Source organism: Oncorhynchus mykiss, chromosome 18, assembly GCF_057628025.1.
Source record: "Oncorhynchus mykiss isolate SJ-2025 chromosome 18, ASM5762802v1, whole genome shotgun sequence".
Taxonomy (NCBI): Eukaryota; Metazoa; Chordata; class Actinopteri; order Salmoniformes; family Salmonidae; genus Oncorhynchus; species Oncorhynchus mykiss.
Genome location: NC_143039.1, coordinates 44,841,773 through 44,861,449, shown reverse-complemented (window position 1 = coordinate 44,861,449; position 19,677 = coordinate 44,841,773). Strand labels below are relative to the sequence as shown.

The 19,677-nt window shown below is 43.8% G+C and overlaps 1 protein-coding gene and 1 long non-coding RNA gene across 4 annotated transcripts; one reads left to right on the top strand and one right to left on the bottom strand.

The window, feature by feature from the left end:
* Nucleotides 1-695: 695 nt before the first annotated feature.
* LOC149975519 (uncharacterized) lies at nt 696-4,199 on the bottom strand. The gene is made up of 2 exons (XR_016488489.1): nt 3,560-4,199; nt 696-1,881 (listed from the first exon to the last, which is right to left on the bottom strand). It is a non-coding gene; the product is annotated as an uncharacterized LOC149975519 (long non-coding RNA).
* On the top strand, nt 1,812-14,782 carry prdm1b (PR domain containing 1b, with ZNF domain). 3 transcript variants are annotated; one of them, XM_021571829.3, is made up of 7 exons: nt 1,812-2,004; nt 2,679-2,976; nt 5,926-6,045; nt 7,778-8,021; nt 9,827-10,740; nt 10,838-10,966; nt 12,852-14,782. In XM_021571829.3, exons 2-7 carry the CDS (start codon nt 2,809-2,811, stop codon nt 13,419-13,421), a joined length of 2,145 nt encoding a protein of 714 aa, XP_021427504.3. In that variant the 5' UTR covers nt 1,812-2,004; nt 2,679-2,808; the 3' UTR covers nt 13,422-14,782. The 3 variants fall into 3 exon arrangements, with proteins under 3 accessions (XP_021427504.3, XP_036808547.2, XP_021427505.3); XM_036952652.2 differs by lacking the exon at nt 2,679-2,976; XM_021571830.3 differs by lacking the exons at nt 1,812-2,004; nt 2,679-2,976; nt 5,926-6,045 and adding an exon at nt 7,272-7,421.
* Nucleotides 14,783-19,677: the final 4,895 nt, after the last annotated feature.

The following is a 19,677-nucleotide window of genomic DNA, read 5'->3' as shown; positions in this document are numbered from 1 at the left end:
GCCCAGTTCCCTAGGAGGTAGGCAACTCTCCTACTCTTGGAAAAGTGCAACACTGGAGCATCACCCCAGACAGGAGAGGGAGGGAAGGAAGGAGGGCGAAAGAGAGCGAGATCAGCCAAGCAGCCCGCTGAGCCTCCCAGTTCTGAGCCTCATCCCAGACATTCTGCTTATTAGAGAAATTAGCTGCAGAGTGAAAGAAGCACAGAGAGCTTTAGGCCCCCCCTCGCCACACACACACACACACACATTCACACACATACACACACACACACACACACACACACACACACACACCAGTGAAGCGCCCAGCACTCCTGGAATAGAAGTTGTGCCAGATGGCAGTCAATTTAGCTACCGTTTCACTGGGCAAGTTAAGGACAGGACAGGACAGGGGGGTGGGGGTGCTAGACAGACAGACAGACAGACAGTGACATGCAGGACAAAGAAACACAAATCTGTTTATATATTTATAGTGAAGTCAAATGTTCTGCAAGCAGATAAATGCTTTTGAAATATATGCACACACGCCCAATACCCAAACACAACACATTTACGCAAAAGATTCATGAAATACGGAATGTAATTAGTATATAAATAAACATGAATAAACTATTTATTAACTATAAATAAATATTTCAGCACAAGATGTACTAACTACTTAGTTCCCCACTCCCCCAAAAAAGTGTGTAAAAAAGTTTACTTTTGTAGCTTATTTTATCTTTGTTTACTTTCCAGGTTTTCCCTATAAAAATTCAGATTAATCAAACTAGAGGCATTTCATTTGTCATGAACTCTCCCCTTCCAATTATCCAGTAATATCGTACAATGATATACAGTCATTTCACCATGCGATGGATGTTGGTTAACAGCAATGTGATGTCACAGGCACGCTAACTTTTTTTTACCACATTTGTGTCGATTCAATTGACCGACTTGGAAAATTCCGATTCCCCTTTCTTTTCAGCTTCCTTATGTTATTTTCCTGTCCTGGCTAGTGTGGAACTTAAGTGACCTAACTCTCTAAACAGGGGAAATTTGTGCAAAGTAGTTGAAAGTAGACTGAGACGAAAGGGAAGCTCATCCGACAGGTGTCTAAGGCACTGGCCAAGTCTCTCTCTCTCTCTCTGTCTCTTCCTCTTTGTCGTTCTCTCTCTCTCTCTCTCTCATGCCATGGGCAGGTTTTGTGTTTGTGCACGCATGGCTGAACTTGGATGGTTCTTCTGACACTCACCCTCCGAAAGTATATAAGACTATTGAGCATGCTTTGCACCTCTGTGTTTTATTGTGAATCCAAATAAAACATCTCAAGTGTGTGTGTATCTGTGTCTGTGTGTACATGTGTGTTTGACCATGACTGTTTAGGGACCTTTGCACCTAAATGTTTAATTATGAATACAACAAAAATGGTATGTGTGTGTGATGTGGGAGATTAAGGAGAGCAAGATGTTGCAGGCCAAGATGTAGGTCAAGGAGAGGGGCTGAGGAGGTTGTACCACCAGACCAGATTGCTCGTTAAGGGCCAAACCAAGCAAAAGTCTATCTGTGTGTTTTTCAGTGGCCACAAGCCAGCCATCTGCTCTTCTTGTATTCATTCATTCATTCAGATGTCTTCCATGGGCTGAGGGTGTTCATTTGGGTGTGCGCATGTGTACGCGTGTGTGCATGGTCACTTGCGGTTAAAAGTGTACATTCATGCCATTGTCCAAAGCCAGTTGGCGCACGTCCAAACTAATCTTCTCAGTCACATGGCCAACGGCAGCTTCTCATTGGATGAGAGGATGGGGTAAAAAATCCTGGCCCAACGGTGTCTCGGGAGTTTTGGTGGCAGAGGCAAAGTGGGCACAGCACGGATACCCAAAGGATGTTACAGGGAGGAATTCCCTGTAAAAAAAACCAAAAAAAAAACAAAGAGAGAGTGACACGGGAAATAGTGGAAGAGAAGTAAAAGAGAGGAAGTGATGACCCAAGCAAAGAGATGATGATCCCACAACTAAATTACTAACAGTAAGTCAACTGCTTCCTATTTTCAACACGTATGACATCCACTGTTTTAGAAGGAAGTTGTTGATGCAATGTATCAAGTAAAGTAAATTGTGAAATGTTCTATTTGAATCAATGCTGAGTGAATGAACAGCACTGAATAGACTTGACCCCTTGGGTCTAATTGAGTTTGGATTGGGATAATAGCTCATGGTCAACAACAGTGGTTGAGAAATGGAGATGACTCATTTACACTTACTTGATGGACTGGGATTTGGATTTGGATTTGATGATCCGTGGCGACATTCAGAATAACATTTTGGCTTGGAATATGTTAAATATTTTTGCTGGGTTGAATGGAAAATCTGGATAGATTTTTTGGTGAAATGACACATTGACTTGATTCACAGTTCCGGTATTGAACGAGAACTTGGGGTTGTTTTGGATGAATTATATTGCTTATAATTTTGTCATCCATTTCTGCTCCATTGATTATATTGACAACTGCAAACATTGTCCACACCTCATCATGCAGTGGTATTAAGACAGTTTCAGTCAATTCAAAACACAAGTGCTTATCAAGAGACAACTACTAGTGACAACAACACGCAAGGCAAATGGATGCCACCAGTGAATTCATGCAAGGGTAAAGCAGCATAACACCCCTCTCTCCCTCTCTCCCTCTCTCCCTCTTTCAGAACTCTAGTTTTAACCAACATACCTAAAGAAAGGGTCCGGCCCTTAAAGTGAACCAAATTATCACCAAGGTAACACCTTACCAAACCAAGTCCAGTGAGGGAGAGCGAATCAACAACAAAGAGTATCAAGATGAAGCTGGAGACAGCCCCAGATATGAGTGAGTGGCAAGAGGACGACTTTGCCCTCAACTGCACCTACATTGTCCCTGACCAGATGTCAGACCCCAGCATTGGCCTGCCTAAAGCCATGATGTCCATACCCCGCAACCTCACTTTTGAGTACAACACAGAGAATGAGGTAGGAACTTGACGTAATACAAACCCCAGTCAGTAGCATTTCTATGTGCCAGATTTAGAAAGTCTGATGGGAATACAGTACGAGTGACATGTCTGTGCATTGACATATTCTGTGATACACAATCATTTCTGGTTGGTCTGTCTATATGCTTGTGTAGTTTGTAGAGAATAATGAATGTCTTGCATACTCTATCAGTCTGAGTGAATTCATTAAGTCTAAATTCATCTGGGACAGCCAGAAGGCAAGGATTGTGTTAGGTGCAAGAAAAAGTTGCTCCATTCCATTCCTATGTCTGGTCCGTTTAGCTTGTCACAATGGCCAACTCGTGGGAGCTCGGGTAAAAGGCCTAAACCTCTTTTGCTGTTATCATGTCTCTAGGTCAGTGTGACAGTCATGTCTCTGGGTACACACACACACACACACACACACACACACACACACACACACACACACACACACACACACACACACACACACACACACACACACACACACACACACACACACACACACACACAAAATCCCAAGGCTATGTGTGTCAGGAAATCCGCTTACTGGCTTGCTTTATAACCCTATGACTCACCTGAGAAGGTATCTGCCAGAGCATGAAGTTTGAAACTGAGGGTATCCTAAAGTGGACACCATACTAGACGTTTTCGGCAATATTTGCTGTAATGAAAAGTGACCTTGAAATTGTGGTCGAAAAGCCACCTCTTTCTTCTTGAAAAACAAAGGCCACCGTTCTCTCTAGCACACTTCTCACTTGGTCATTCTTCACTTTTCCTGTGGTTGAGTAGGCATACTCTTCGTTCCTCTTTGTCTCAGTCTTTTCATCCTCTCTGCTGCTTTTTCTGCTTGGGCCTGCGAGGTGTGAAAACTGTGGTTATGAACTCATGTTGAGGCTTTATATGACTTTGTTAGTCGCCTTCCACCCTCACAAACACAGACATCAGCCAAGCCAGATGCAGCATGTTGCACAGTGCAAGACTTCCCTTTCACACCAAGGGGTTGTGAGAAGTCTGTTCCTGTTTCACCAGAGGCAAAGTGACCCTCAACTCTACTGCGTCATTGCAAGAAAGACAGATGCAGTACTTGCACTTCCAAGCACAACTTTTTTATGTGAGTGTCTTTCAATGTCACAGCTTGTCTTTTGGTAAGGTTGTCTTTTTTCTCAGAGTAGCTCCCCTTTCTATAACTGCATCATGGTGATTTCTCCCCTGATTAGTTGGAAATTGCTTTGGCAATCCATATGACCTGCAGCGTTTTCATGCTTGTGTGTGTGTGTGTGTGTGTGTGTGTGTGTGTGTGTGTGTGTGTGTGTGTGTGTGTGTGTGTGTGTGTGTGTGTGTGTGTGTGTGTGTGTGTGTGTGTGTGTTTGTGTGTGTGTGTGTGTGTGTGTGTTTCCCAGCAAATGTCACAATGCCAGAGGTTGTGTGAGTCAGCAGGAAACGGACACATAACAATTGAAATAAAAATAAAAACCTATGCACTACCTATAGGGACATGTACTTAATAGTCCTTGCCAGACATTGTTTGTTACCAGTTATTGTTTAGTCATGGTGATTGACTGGGACACTCTCAGGTTGTTCACAAAGTTATTATTGAGCAAGAGAAATTCAAGTTAATTTTCATGATACTGTTTTTTTTTGGGGGGGGGGGGGGTTCCTTTTTTTAGTTATGATGTAGTTATTTCAGGAGAATATAAAGTAAGCTGATTTGGATTGGTTGTACCATTCCTTCGTAACCCTGAAGCGTGCTGGGGGTGCGAGGGTACACGTGGCAGATGGGGCGTGGGGTGTGCCAAGAGTTGAGCAGTGTGTGTGTGTGTGTGTGTGTGTGGGGGGGGGGGTGTAAGTAGGTTAAGCTCCAACGATTAACTTTCGTTTGGAGTGCAGGGCAGGCATCGTCACGGGCCGCATTTCCTGGCTGTGAGAGGACCTATTCTGAGCAGGGACAGCTAAGGGGAAAGTGGGAGGGAGAGTGGTGGCGTGGTCCAGTCAAGAAGCGAGCGTCACCCCCCCCCCCCCCCCCCTTCTTCCTGGTCTTCTTATTAACCTGGCTGAGCGGTCATTAACCAGCAGCCATGTTGCAACTCATTCATTAGTCCCGCTACACCGGGGCCCCTGCACAACATCCCTGTCACACCCGCTCTCGTCTCACCCTCCGTCACCCCCTGGCCAGGACGCAACAGATCTTCTCCTTCCCCTCCCTCCCTTCATCCCCCCTCCTTCCTTCACTCTCTTCTCCTTGTCTGCTCCTTGTCTTGTCCTTTTGTACCCACTTATCACATATCCATTCATTGTAACTGGAAGTTTTGTAACTGAAAGATGATCTGAGAAGTATTATTGCTTCTCTCATTGTGTTTACATGTAATGGCCAAGTAGGTAGACTTTGGAGCACAAGGAAGTAACTTATGGCAACAAAAAAAAGTACATTTCCTCATTTTAAATTCAATTTCGAGGGACGGGTTGCCCTGTAGCTCCTTCTTGGAAAAGGGGGATTCAAGACAAAACCCCGTAAGACCCCCACGCTATGTGTGCGTCCCACAGATGCTCCCATGCCAAGCTTGGGTGTCCTCATACTTGATTTGGAGACGACTTGTGCCTTATTCAAACTTCCAGTACATCCTAAATAATTCCTATTGAAGTGTGAGTCAGGCTGCTATTCCTGGCCGTCAGGGCTCAGGGCAGAGAGTTCTACGATAGCTATTTCCCTGTTTCCTTGTCCCAGCTCTCAAGATAACTGTGGATGCATATTTTTTTCGTTACTTCATGGGTGTAACTTTCGTCTGGTAAACTCTGACTCAGAGTGTAGACATTGAACATGTACCGAAAAAGTCCAGGCACTACAGAGAGACTGGTGAAGGTCATTCTCACTGTTGTACTCTACCTCGCCAGCATAATTAGTAGCATGGATTAGTGATTGATGATGTATTGTCTTGTGTTCTAGGTGACAGGCGTTTTCAGCAAAGAGTACATTCCCCAAGGAACTCGCTTCGGGCCCCTGCAAGGTGACATCTACAACAAAGACAACGTCCCCAAACAGGCCAACAGGAAATACTTCTGGAGGGTGAGCAGGCAGAATAACCGTTCAAGTTCACACACACACACACACGGTTTGTATATTAATCATGGTTCAATTGGCCTCCTCATTAAAGTTCATAGTTCTTCCTATCTTATCCTAACAGGATTCTGGCAGCAACAAACAAGAGTTGGCATACTCAAAGGAAACAGGATTAACAAAAAGTAGTTGTAACTTGCTCTCAGTCAGCTGGAGTTGTATATAAAGACATACTGTAAATACAGCCATGAAACCACGTGAATAAAATGACACTGTGGTTTCTAGGGGGGAAATCTCAATGCCTTATCGAACAACAATCGATGGGAACTGTTTCTCGAAAGAGACGGGCAAAGAGGTTTGACTAGAATTTGGTCCTAGTTTTCTTCTCCAATTATTCTTAGAAGAAGAAGCAAAAGTGGTTAAACAGTTTCACACCAAGTCAGTCAGTTCCCATCTAAAAGGAAACCAAAATGCATTGCACAGAAGCCCAGAGGTATTCAGGGCTTTTGAACAGATTTTTGAGGAAGTTGTGGATCTTTTCACATACGCAAGTCTAGCGTCCTTCACAGTAACACTAACTGCTTTCCCAGAGCTCAAGTCCCTTTCAACAAGTTTGACATACAGGAAGTGATTGTTAGTATCCCGTTCTATCTCTCTCACACACACTTTCTTCTCATTCCCACACGCCCTCGTCCCCTCTGTCTCACGGCAGTGACTTATGTCATTCAGGAGTTTTCTCTGTGTCGTTTCCCCATTAAGGCTTTCTTGTCCTACGTTTTCACCTTTCTTCTGGCATTTCCTCCGGTAAGCCAGACCCGTCCCGTCCTACTACTGCAATACTGAAAGTCGGACTTGCCTTGAGAGTATGTCAACACTCTCTCGCCGGGCAGGTGTAGACGTGCGTGACGTGTGTCTGTGTGCCTGTGAGCACATGCCACTATCTACAGTACAGTATGTGTGTGTTTGAGTGTCTGCCAAGACAGCCACTGTACATTTCCTCAGGAGGTACCAGTAAAAACAATTACAGTGCTCCCAATATTTAATACATTACTGAGAAGTTGAAATGTAATGGAAATGTGGAGGGTTGAAAGTATTCTGACGTGGAGGGTTGACAGTATTGTGATGTATCTCCTGGTGGGAAGCAGCCATTCAGGTCTGAGCATATTGAGAGAAACCCCCAACCAGAGTGAGAGAGAAAAAAAGCCCTTTGCCCCACCCCCCCTCTCTGTCAGTATAATGTAGCAGCTGATAAAAGCAGTGACAGCGCTGATTTCACACCAGACAGTGACAGTAGCTCAGGAAGACACACTCAGGACACAACACAAGTGGAACAATAACCAGCTCATTGGAAGAGGATATAGGAGTCTATTCTGCCCATGGCAGAGGTGAACTATTCTTTCTCTCTCATATATATATATATATATATATATATATATATATATATATATATATATACTTTGATAACTGGTGTCAATAGCTGTCAGCTTAGCAACTCCGCAACTACAATGACTGTTTCAGTCATGAGTGAATGCAACAAAGTAGAAATCAGTCAGTTACAAAGTTGTGTACTAACTCATCTAATGTGGTGTTGTCTGATGTTACACTGCGTTTAAATACAATTGTGCTTGTGAGTGTGTGTGTGTGTGTGTGTGTGTGTGTGAGTGTGTGTGTTCTATTCTATTACTTGATTGTATTATTATTATATTGTATTATCATCCCTCTCCTCTCTTTTCCCTCTCAGATCTATAACAGGGGGCGGCTACACCACTTCATCGACGGCTATGACGTGCGGAGCAGCAACTGGATGCGCTACGTCAACCCGGCGCGCTCGCTGTCCGAACAGAACCTGGTGGCGTGTCAGAACGGACGAGACGTCTACTTCTACACCATCCGGCCCGTGGAGGCCAATCAGGAGCTGCTGGTGTGGTACAGCCAAGAGTTCGCCGGGAGACTGTGCAGCCAACCGGGAGACGAGCTCAAACAAAGTGAGTGCCGTCTTTGATTATTTTGCCTTCCTCTCACCTGTTCACTCTCCTCGAGTCCTCCCCTTCTTTATTCCCCACCCTCTACTCTTTTCTCCACTCATCTTTCTCTCTGTGCTCTCATTGAATTGCTCCTTCCATCTACTCTCTAATTCTCTCTTTTTTTCTGTGACTACAATGCAGCACTCTCCTTTGTTGTGGCACTTGAACTCAATGACAATCTGTCAGCGGGAGAGAGGACAATGTAGTAAAAGACAGTCAGGTGTGACGTACACTGAGACTGTTTTCTTTTCATACCTAGAGCAGATACAAATGGGATTAAAATCTGTCTGCTTGATAAAATGACACAAAAGTGAGCACATTTTTTGGGGGGGTCTGATCAGACTTTCATGATTGTCGTCTTCAAAGCAAACATGAAGTATCTTTCTCATATTGAAAAGATCTCAAGAGTTTATCAGATGGTAGACAATGGGACTGAGTGTGACGCAAACTGTTTCCTGTATAATTTACTTTCTGGAGCGGGTGGCATTGTTATTGTCATGGTTGGGTCATTTACTGTCAAAACACAATAGACGACCTCACCTGACTTAATGTAGAAGACACCTCACCCACCCACACACACTCACTCTTTTTGACGCAACACAGGGGAAATCTCAAAGGAAGTAGGAAAGTCTTCTCAACAATGCCTGGTAAAGTCCATGAGTCATAGTCAGCTGTATTTTCAGGTATGGCAAGGTGTCCATGCATTACATGATAAATAGTTTTGTTGCCAGAAACTCTGCAAGGAGGCATACCCTATTACACTACAATTACATTGCACAGTCATTCAACCTGTTGACTAATGTTGACTAGGCTACAATGACAACCGCATTTATACAGTCCTTTTTACTATGTACTCCACACACTTGGCAACCCCTGATAAAGACTAGAGCAAATAGGCTAGGCTTCTAAGATTAAACATAGAAATATAGGATAAAAGTAGCCTCAATTGTCTATCCAATGGCCAATTTCTAGGCCTAATAAATGGCTGATTCTTTTTTCACTGAACAGGTTGGCACTGAACAGGTGAAAATGGAAACTTCATGCCTAAGCTCTGTATTGTCACTCGAATGCATGGTTTAATTCACTACTGTAGCCTACAGTGGTTTGACTTTAACTTTAATCCAGGTTGTAAGGCAATTCCTGTTAAACAATACGTCATGTGTCAGTTAAGGTACACAGCTACTCACATAAATCAGCAACCGTTTTTCTATGACCACAAGCCAGTAAACAACATTTTTTCTTTGCCCTGTGCCTACGGTGTGTACCTCGCGTTCCATGCGCACAGGCAATTCCTGTTTTTTACCGCAAGGTTTCCAATTAAATGTCAGTAGTCTGAAGCTGCATTTCCAAATGTCTTTCTTCCTGCTGTTCGGAGAAAAATACACTTGTAGGGTAATTCACACCTTGCGACAGAAACGTCCCAAAAATGAAAGCTCTTGGTTTTACTATCAAGCCTACATGACACATACCCACATACACCCACACATTAAACACACACACGTTTCTCAAAATGAAAAAATACTATCTTTGAAGTGTCATCTAAAAACTGAAAACATCATCTTCATTTACCATAAGAGGGAGTGCCAGGGAGGATGTGAGTGTGCGAGTGCGGTGTGTCATTAGTCACTTCTTACCTCATTAAGACTGTGAACTTTTGAGTTTGTCAATCAGTACTCGCCTATTGAAGGAAGGATTGAAGTTGTTTTATTGTGTGGGTTGAATAGATTGACACTACGTCTGACCTAGTGTCTTCTTTTCATCCATAGAACACATATGCGGAGATGTCAGAGAATCTGAGTTCACCAAACAACACCTACCTCAGCCGACCCGGCTCCTGAAAAAGAAGGACGATATGAAGGACGAGAGAGAAGATGAAGGAGAGGAGAGAATCGACGTAGAGGTGCTGGAGAGAGACACTCCACCCGACACGCCAGACGACCAAATCATGGATTTCAGCCAGAAGATGGAGAAGGAGGAGGTAACCCAGGACCACCAGGGAGCCATACCCTCTCCTCAACCCGACCAGAGAGAGCCCAACCTGGCATCTCACAACTACGGTTTCCCTGAGCACCACCCTATTGCCCCCTCCCCGCACCGTGACCTCCCCCTCCACCTCCACGGGCTCTACAGCCACAGAGAGGGCCTAGTGTCCTCCTACCCCCTCTACTACCCCTCCAGACCCCTTCAATCCACCCATCAGCTTCTCCCCACATACAGCAGGCCCCACTACCCCCACCTCCTCCCCCAGTACTCCCCACCTTTCCCTGGGATGCTCCCCTCCAGAGGCCCCCTGCAGCACAGTAGCTACCTGGGTAGCGATGGACTTCCATACCCCTCCATGACTTACCAGCCTGGTCTGCTCCCAGTGCCTCTGCCCTACCCCGGAGCTATTCAGGGAGGGCTGAAAGAGAGGACCCCAAATATGTCACCTCCTCATGGAGCCCCAGCCACCCCAGAGCTCTCCCCCCTGCCCAAGCAAGAGCGCCAGATGCCCCTGCAGTCACCCTCTGGCTGTGAGGAGGCCATGAACCTCAGCCTGGCCATGCCAAAGAGCAGCCCCTCGCCACCCGCTGCCCCTCGGTACAAATCCCAACCCTACCCCCTGAAGAAACAGGACGGCAAGATCAAGTACGAGTGCAACGTCTGCCTCAAGACTTTCGGACAACTGTCCAACCTCAAGGTGAGGATTTCAGAAGACATAGGTGGTTTTTGGGTGGCCAAATCTATTATTGTCTATCCTTGTGGGTTCCTATCTAATCTAGGCATTTTTCTTTTAGGTGCATCTGAGAGTTCACAGTGGAGAGAGGCCCTTCCAGTGTCACCTCTGTCAGAAGAGCTTCACCCAGCTAGCCCACCTGCAGAAGCACCACCTGGTCCACACAGGAGAGAAACCACACGAGTGCACGGTATGTCTGTGTTTTGATCCGCTTTCTCCAGTCTACTTGAGCTCTAGGACACACACAAATGACACAATCACACACAAAAGACACAATCACACACACACACACAAGACAAAACACACGCACGCACGCACACACACACACACACACACACACACACACACACACACACAAACCCCTGCCTTGCCCCTGTGATATAAGGAATCCCTAGGCTTTTGTTGAACACTATATTGTAACTAAACTCAGCAAAAAAAGAAACGTCATCTCACTGTCAACTGCGTTTATTTTAAGCAAATTTAACATGTGTAAATATTTGTATGAACATAACAAGATTCAACAACTGAGACATAAACTGAACAAGTTCCACAGACATGTGACTAACAGATATGGAATAATGTGTCCCTGAACAAAGGGGTGGTCAAAATCAAAAGTAACAGTCAGTATCTGGTGTGGCCACCAGCTGCACTAAATAATGCAGTGCATCTCCTCCTCATGGACTGCACCAGATTTGCCAGTTCTTGCTGTGAGATGTTACCCCACTCTTCCACCAAGGCACCTGCAAGTTCCCAGACATTTCTGGGGGGAATGGCCTTAGCCCTCACCCTCCGATCCAACAGGTCCCAGACGTGCTCAATGGGATTGAGATCCGGGCTCTTCGCTGCCCATGGCAGAACACTGACATTCATGTCTTGCAGGAAATCACGTACAGAACGAGCAGTATGGCTGGTGGCATTGTCATGCTGGAGGGTCATGTCAGAATGAGCCTGCAGGAAGGGTACCACATGAGGGAGGAGGATGTAACGCACAGCACTGATATTGCCAGCAATGACAACAAGCTCAGTCCCATGATGCAGTGACACACCGCCCCAGACCATGACGGACCCTCCAACTTCAAATCAATCCAGAGTACAGGCCTCGGTGTAACACTGATTCCTTCGACAATAAATGCGAATCCGACCATCACCCCTGCTGAGACAAAACCGCGACTCGTCAGTGAAGAGCACTTTTTGCCAGTCCTGTCTGGTCCAGCGACGGTGGGTTTGTGCCCATAGGCGACGTTGTTGCTGGTGATGCCTGCCTTACAACAGGCCTACAAGCCCTCAGTCCAGCCTCTCTCAGCCTATTGCGGACAGTCTGAGCACTGATGGAGGGATTGTGCGTTCCTGGTGTAACTCTGGCAGTTGTTGTTGCCATCCTGTACCTGTCCCGCAGGAGTGATGTTCGGATGTACCGATCCTGTGCAGGTGTTGTTACACGTGGTCTGCTAATGCGAGGACAATCAGCTGTCAGTCCCGTCTCCTTGTAGCACTGTCTTAGGCGTCTCACAGTACGGACATTGCAATTTATTGCCCTGGCCACATCTGTAGTCCTCATGCCTCTTTGCAGCATGCCTAAGGCATGTTCACGCAGATGAGCAGGGATCCTGGGCATCTTTCTTTTGGTGTTTTTCAGAGTCAATAGAAAGGCCTCTGTAAGCTGTTAGTGTCTTAACGACCGTTCCACAGATGGATGCTCATTAATTGTGTATGGTTCATTGAACAAGCATGGGAAGCAGTGTTTAAACCCTTTAAATTGAAGATCTGCAAAGTTATTTAGATTTTTACGCATTATCTTTGAAAGACAGGGGTCCTGAAAAAGGGACGTTTCTTTTTTTGCTGAGTTTATGTGGGTGTGATCAAGGTGTCAGTCCTATGTTTATTTTCCTAGTAGGGTTCTCCCACTAAAAAAATAACCAGTCTAGGGTCATACCCTGCTGGCACACAACCATGGAAGGCCCTGTCTGATAATATAGAAACCAGGAGCCTGGTCTCACCCAGTTGTTCTAATGATATTACTATCACAGCATCATCCTATCCTGAACTCTCCTATCTATCTGTTCCTATTCATATAGGTGTGTGACAAGCGCTTCAGCAGCACCAGCAACCTCAAGACCCACCTGCGGCTCCACTCAGGTGAGAAGCCCTACGAGTGCAAGCTGTGTAGCACAAAGTTCACCCAGTACATTCACCTGAAGCTGCACCGACGCCTGCATAGCGCCCGCGACCGCCCCTACCACTGCCCGCTCTGCGCCCACGCCTTCCTCCACCGCTTCTCGCTGCGCATCCACCAGCGCAGCTGCTGTCCTGCTTCCCAGGCCCACGCTAAACCCCATGCCCACGCCCACATCTGTGATCTGGTTGAGCGCTTTGACACCAGTCCCGAGGCCGACACGCTGCCTGAAGGGGCAGGGCCGGCCCAGGTGGAAGCTGCAGTGGAGCGCTGGGTGGCCCGGAGCTTGGAAGGGCGAGACGGCAAGGAGGACCAGAGTGAAGCCACCCTGCTGCTCAAGGCCCTCACGGCGGCCATTAACACCCCAGCTCCTCCCACCACCTCATCTCAAAGCCCTACTTCAGCCTATCAGGAGAGGGCTAGCGTGGTACGCTTCTACAACCGGCCAATGGTGAAGATGCAAGGGCAGTAGGGCAAAGTGGACGGACCCTTGTGGGGAGGGAATAAGAGAGACATTTTTAGGGTCTACCTCCTGAACGAAGGCAATTTAATGTTGCTAAGCCAGAGAACAATCGATAAAGTTGTCGCCAAAAAAAAAGTATTTCCCCAAGGGGAAGTGAGACTATTAAAAGCCAATGAGAGAGCAGCACCAAAACAAAGATCATTCCAAAGACATGGTGTCTTCTTATTAGCAGTGATGTGCTCGCAACTGTTTTCACTCAGGTTTACAGGTGTAATTTACATGGGATGTGTGAAAGAGTTTGCTGTACCCTCCTTTTTTTCTGAGTGCTGAGTGCTGTCAGCTATATTTGTTCAGTTGAGTGATTATTTTAATTGTTTGCGTAATGTTACATGTCTTGATACTTCCAAGGAGGCTTATTCCTTGGAAAACCACTGGACCATTGCCAGGAACTATTACTGGGATATTTCATGTTTTATTAGTGAACAAGTCTTTGTGTGTATTTATTTATTTTTGCTCAAAGGGCAGACCAGGGAGCTTGAAACTATGTGAATGTATTTGCCAAAAAACAACAAGAATCAAAGAAAATATGAGGATAAACGGGGCTTATGTAGCATAACAATTTTTGTTTACTTAAATAGTGTATTCTAATGTAATGTAGCAAAATGGAGGAAAAAAAGCAAACTAAATGTAGTCAGAATGTTATAACGTTCCGGTTCGATGCAAATAGCTTCTAAGGACTTCCTGTGAGTCATCTAGCGATGTATTGGAGGTGCATACTTCTGCAAAGAAACTTGCAAAAAAAAAAAGAAAAAACTTTTGTTTTATCCATTTTTTTCTTTGTATTTTTGTATGTTAAAACATTTATATTGCATTTATATTTGTAAGACATTTTTAACAGTGCTGTTTTTTTTTCATTGTGTTCCTGAATATATACTGATATAGCATTGTGTTTCTAGCTCTTTCTCAGTTGTTATCTACCGACTGTCGATAAAGCTTTATTTCATTCGTCCTCTATACTGGTGGTAGATGTGAGCCAGAACCAAATGTACTGTAGTCTGTATTGCACATACCCCTTAACTCAGTCTGCTCCTAGTATTACTGTATATATGCTCAGGTGAATGGCTCTAATCTCTTGTTATTTTACCAAAACTATCGACACAAGTAGCACTGGAAAAAGCCCGGAAGTAGATCCATGTGCACCAAGGTTTCTTATCCTAAAACAAAAATGGTGGAATAGTTTTAACATTGTTACTACTCTGAGTGAGTCGTGAATAGATTTTTTTTATATATACATATTTGTAGTTTTTGTACAGCATTTTGATGATACTTTCATAGTAAATGTCTCACATTAAACATATTGTTTCTCAAAATTGGATGTGTTTTGGATTCTCTTTTCTCTCTTCATAAATTCCATAATTGTATATCCATGCTTACATGAACGCACACACAGACACCCCCTCACAAATCCCCCACATACTCCCGCCCTCTCTTACTCATAACCCAACTCTAGAAAGTCCCACACAACCTCTCACTCAATACTCTTCTTTGAGTTCACTTTCTTCTACAATAGAGGAACTGAGAGTACACACTGATGTTTATCTAGAATCAGCAACACTTACCATCAGACGATACTAATGTACTAATAATGATTGTAACATTGAATGTGGATTATGTCTTCTGAGAAGATGTCCCCTTTTGGGATATTCAGCTCTTTTGAAAATCTGACAAGCTGTTGTTATCACCTTTTAACATACGCATACAATATCTAATCATATTTGAATTCAATAGGATTTCTATGAATACATCATACCAGAACGTAATTTGAAATGTTGATCAAATACCACGCTGCTGCAAATACATTTTTAGATTTACGTGTGTTGATGACTGACTGAGTACTGGCACACCTGATGAAGGTGAAACACAATGTGATGATGAACCTCCCGACATTAAACCACACTTTCAGTCAACAAAACTACACCATAGTTACAGTAAGCTGAGCCACTACTATTACAGTAAAATCTCTTTATTTTTTCCCTCCCTCCCATTCTTTCTCTGGTGGTGCCCCCCCCACACACACATACATACAGTGGGGCAAAAAAGTATTTAGTCAGACATTAATTGTGCAAGTTCTCCCACTTAAAAAGATGAGAGGCCTGTAATTTTCATCATAGGTACACTTCAACTATGACAGACAAAATGAGAAAAAAAAATCCAGAAAATCACATTCTAGGATTTTTTATGAATTTATTTGCAAATTATGATGGAAAATAAGTAGTCAATAACAAAAGTTTATCTCAATACTTTGTTAAATACCCTTTGTTGGCAATGACAGAGGTCAAACGCTTTCTGTCTCCACAAGGTTTTCACACACTGTTGCTGGTATTTTGGCCCATTCCTCCATGCAGATCTCCTCTAGAGCAGTGATGTTTTGGGGCTGTTGCTGGGCAACACGGACTTTCAACTCCTTCCAAAGATTTTCTATGGGGTTGAGATCTGGAGACTGGCTAGGCCACTCCATGACCTTGAAATGCTTCTTACGAAGCCACTCCTTTGTTGCCCGGGCGGTGTGTTTGGGATCATTGTCATGCTGAAAGACGCAGCCACGTTTCATCTTCAATGCCCTTGCTGATGGAAGGAGGTTTTCACTCAAAATCTCACGATACATGGCCCCATTCATTCTTTCCTTTACACGGATCAGTCGTCCTGGTCCCTTTGCAGAAAAACAGCCCCAAAGCATGATGTTTCCACCCCCATGCTTCACAGTAGGTATGGTGTTCTTTGGATGCAACTCAGCATTCTTTGTCCTCCAAACACGACGAGTTGAGTTCCTGTTTACTCTTTAATTTCTTCAACACCCTGCACCTTAGTTCCTGTCGGTAGCTGGGGCCTATACCACCAGGACCTTCTTCACTGAACAGAACAACTATGACAGAGTAAAGGGAGTGAAAGAGAAAAGACTGGCATGAGGTGTGCGGCAAGAAACCTGTTATTCTGAGTTAATCATATTCATTGTTAGTCTAGCAAGAAACCAAACAGTTACTTTGACACCCCATGGATGTCTTTCTGTTGACTCCGTATTGGAGTGGGATTCAACAGGCCATTAAACCAGATTCATTCAAGAGTTCATTTGGTTTTATGACCAGATGGAATCTACTGGTGATGGTATATACTGGTGAATTGGAAATCGCTAGTTACAGTTTGTTTTTCAATCGCTTTGGTGCACTTTTCACAAGAATGTGGTACATTTTCACAACTCTTAGTACAAAAGAGATCATGAAAAAGGCAGTTGTTTCAACATTGTAAGCACATTTCAATTGACTAAGTACAAAATTAACCAGTTTCATCTAAAAAAATAAATGTTTCACATTGCAATACATATTCATATAAAGTAATTGCCTCTCACAAATAAATGCTCAAATTCTTCTTCTTCTAATCTGTTAAAAGATATTATTCTGACTGCTCTTAGTTAAATTTATAGATTTGACAGGATGTGCTACTGGTTTGTCTCCTACAGATTTTAAGAACTACAGAATGAAAATATATGTTTGTAAAGTAGAAACATATAAAGTATGATATACTGTAATGTGATTATGTGATTATGAAAACAATCTGATATGACATCAGAGATGTGTTGGTGTGTTAGATGTGTTGGATGTTGGATGTTAGATGTGTTGGTGCGTTAAATGTGTTGGTGCGTTAAATGTGTTGGATGTTAGATGTGTTGGATGTTAGATGTGTTGGTGTGTTAGATGTGTTGGATGTTATATGTGTTGGTGTGTTAGATGTGTTGGTGTGTTAGATGTGTTGGTGTGTTAGATGTGTTGGTGTGTTAGATGTGTTGGTCCGTTAGATGTGCTGGTGCGTTAGATGTGTTGGTGCATTAGATGTGTTGGTGCGTTAGATGTGCTGGTGCGTTAGATGTGTTGGTGTGTTAGATGTGTTGGTGTGTTAGATGTGTTGGTGTGTTAGATGTGTTGGTGTGTTAGATGTGTTGGTGTGTTGGATGTGTTGGATGTTGGATGTGTTGGATGTTAGATGTGTTGGTGCGTTAAATGTGTTGGTGCGTTAAATGTGTTGGTGCGTTAGATGTGTTGGTGCGTTAGATGTGTTGGTGTGTTAGATGTGTTGGTGCGTTAGATGTGTTGGTGTGTTAGATGTGTTGGATGTTATATGTGTTGGTGTGTTAGATGTGTTGGTGTGTTAGATGTGTTGGTGTGTTAGATGTGTTAGATGTGTTGGATGTTAGATGTGTTGGTGCGTTAGATGTGTTGGTCCGTTAGATGTGTTGGATGTTAGATGTGTTGGATGTTATATGTATTGGTGTGTTAGATGTGTTGGATGTTAGATGTGTTGGATGTTATATGTATTGGTGTGTTAGATGTGTTGGATGTTAGATGTGTTGGTGCGTTAGATGTGTTGGTGTGTTAGATGTGTTAGATGTGTTGGATGTGTTAGATGTGTTAGATGTGTTAGATGTGTTGGATGTGTTGGATGTGTTGGATGTTAGATGTGTTGGTGTGTTAGATGTGTTAGTGCTTTAGATGTGTTGGTGTGTTAGATGTGTTGGTATGTTAGTTGTGTTGGTGTGTTAGATGTGTTGGTGTGTTAGATGTGTTGGTATGTTAGATGTTAGATGTGTTGGATGTTAGATGTCTTAGATGTTAAATGTGTTGGTGTGTTGGTGTGTTAGATGTGTTGGTGTGTTCGATGTTAGATGTGCTGGTGTGTTGGATGTGTTGGTGTGTTACAGTGGCTTGCAAAAGTATTCACCCCCCTTGGCTTTTTTCTTATTTTGTTGCATTACAAACTGTAATTTAATTTGATTTTTATTTGGATTTCATGTAATGGACATACACAAAATAGTCCAAATTGGTGAAGTGAAATTGAAAAAATAACTTGTTTCAAAAAATTCAACAAAAACAAATATGGAAAAGTGTCGTGTGCATATGAAGCCCCTAAATAAGATCTGGTGCAATCAATTACCTTCAGAAGTCACATAATTAGTTATATAAAGTCTACCTTTGTGGGATCCAAGTGTCACATGATATGTCACATGATCTCAGTATATATACACCTGTTCTGAAAGGCCCCAGAGTCTGCAACACCACTAAGCAAGGGCATCACCAAGCAAGCGGCACCATGAAGACCAAGAAGCTCTCCAAACAGGTCAGGGACAAAGTTCTAGAGAAGTACAAATCAGGGTTGGGTTATAAAAAAAAATCTGAAACTTTGAACATCCCACGGAGCGCCATTAAATCCAATATTAAAAAATTGAAAGAATATGGCACCACAACAAACCTGCCAAGAGAGGGCCTCCCACCAAAACTCATGGACCAGGCAAGGAGGGCATTAATCAGAGAGGCAAAGAGACCAAAGATAACCCTGAAGGAGCTGCAAAGCTCCACAGTGGAGATTGGAGTATCTGTCCATAGGACCCCTTTAAGCCGTACAATCCACAGAGCTGGGCTTTACTGAAGAGTGGGCAGAAAAATGCCATTGCTTAAAGAAAAAAATAAACTTACCCGTTTGGTGTTCGCCAAAAGGCATGTGGGAGACTCCCCAAACATATGGAAGAAGATACTCTGGTCAGATGAGACTGGAATTGAACTATTTGGCCATCAAAGAAAATGCTATGTCTGGTGAAAACCCAACACCTCTCATCACACAGAGAACATCATCGGCAGGGACTGGGAAACTGGTCAGAACTGAAGGAATGATGGTTGGTGCTTAATACAGGGAAATTCTTGAGGGAAACCTGTTTCAGTCTTACAGAGAATTGAGACTGGGACGGAGGTTCAACTTCCAGCAGGACAATGACCTTACGCATACTGCTAAAACAGCACTTGAGTGTTTTAAGGGGAAACATTTAAATGTCTTGGAATGGTCTAGTCAAAGCCCAGACCTCAATCCAATTAAGAATCTGTGGTATGACTTAAAAATTGCTGTACACCAGCGGAACCCATCCAACTTGAAGGAGCTGGAGCAGTTTTGCCTTGAAGAATGGGCAAAAATCCCAGTGGCTAGATGTGCCAAGCTTATGGAGACATACCCCAAGAGACTTGCAGCTGTGATTGCTGCAAAAGGTGGCTCTACAAAGCTTGGGGGGGGGGGGGGGTGAATAGTTATGCACGCTCAAGTTTTCTGTTTTTTGGTCTTATTTCTTGTTTGTTTCACAATAAAACATATTTTGCATCTTCAAAGTGGTAGGCATGTTGTGTAAATCAAATGATACAACCCCCCCAAAAAATCTATTTTAATTCCAGGT

What these genes read in the sequence shown, in the direction of transcription:
- prdm1b (XM_021571829.3), top strand. Translation starts at nt 2,809, where the DNA reads ATGAAGCTGGAGACAGCCCCAGATATGAGTGAGTGGCAAGAGGACGAC. An exon ending in GGGAGACGAGCTCAAACAAA is followed by an intron (nt 8,022 to 9,826) that starts GTGAGTGCCGTC and finishes TTTCATCCATAG; the next exon opens with AACACATATGCGGAGATGTC. An exon ending in GACAACTGTCCAACCTCAAG is followed by an intron (nt 10,741 to 10,837) that starts GTGAGGATTTCA and finishes TTTTTCTTTTAG; the next exon opens with GTGCATCTGAGAGTTCACAG.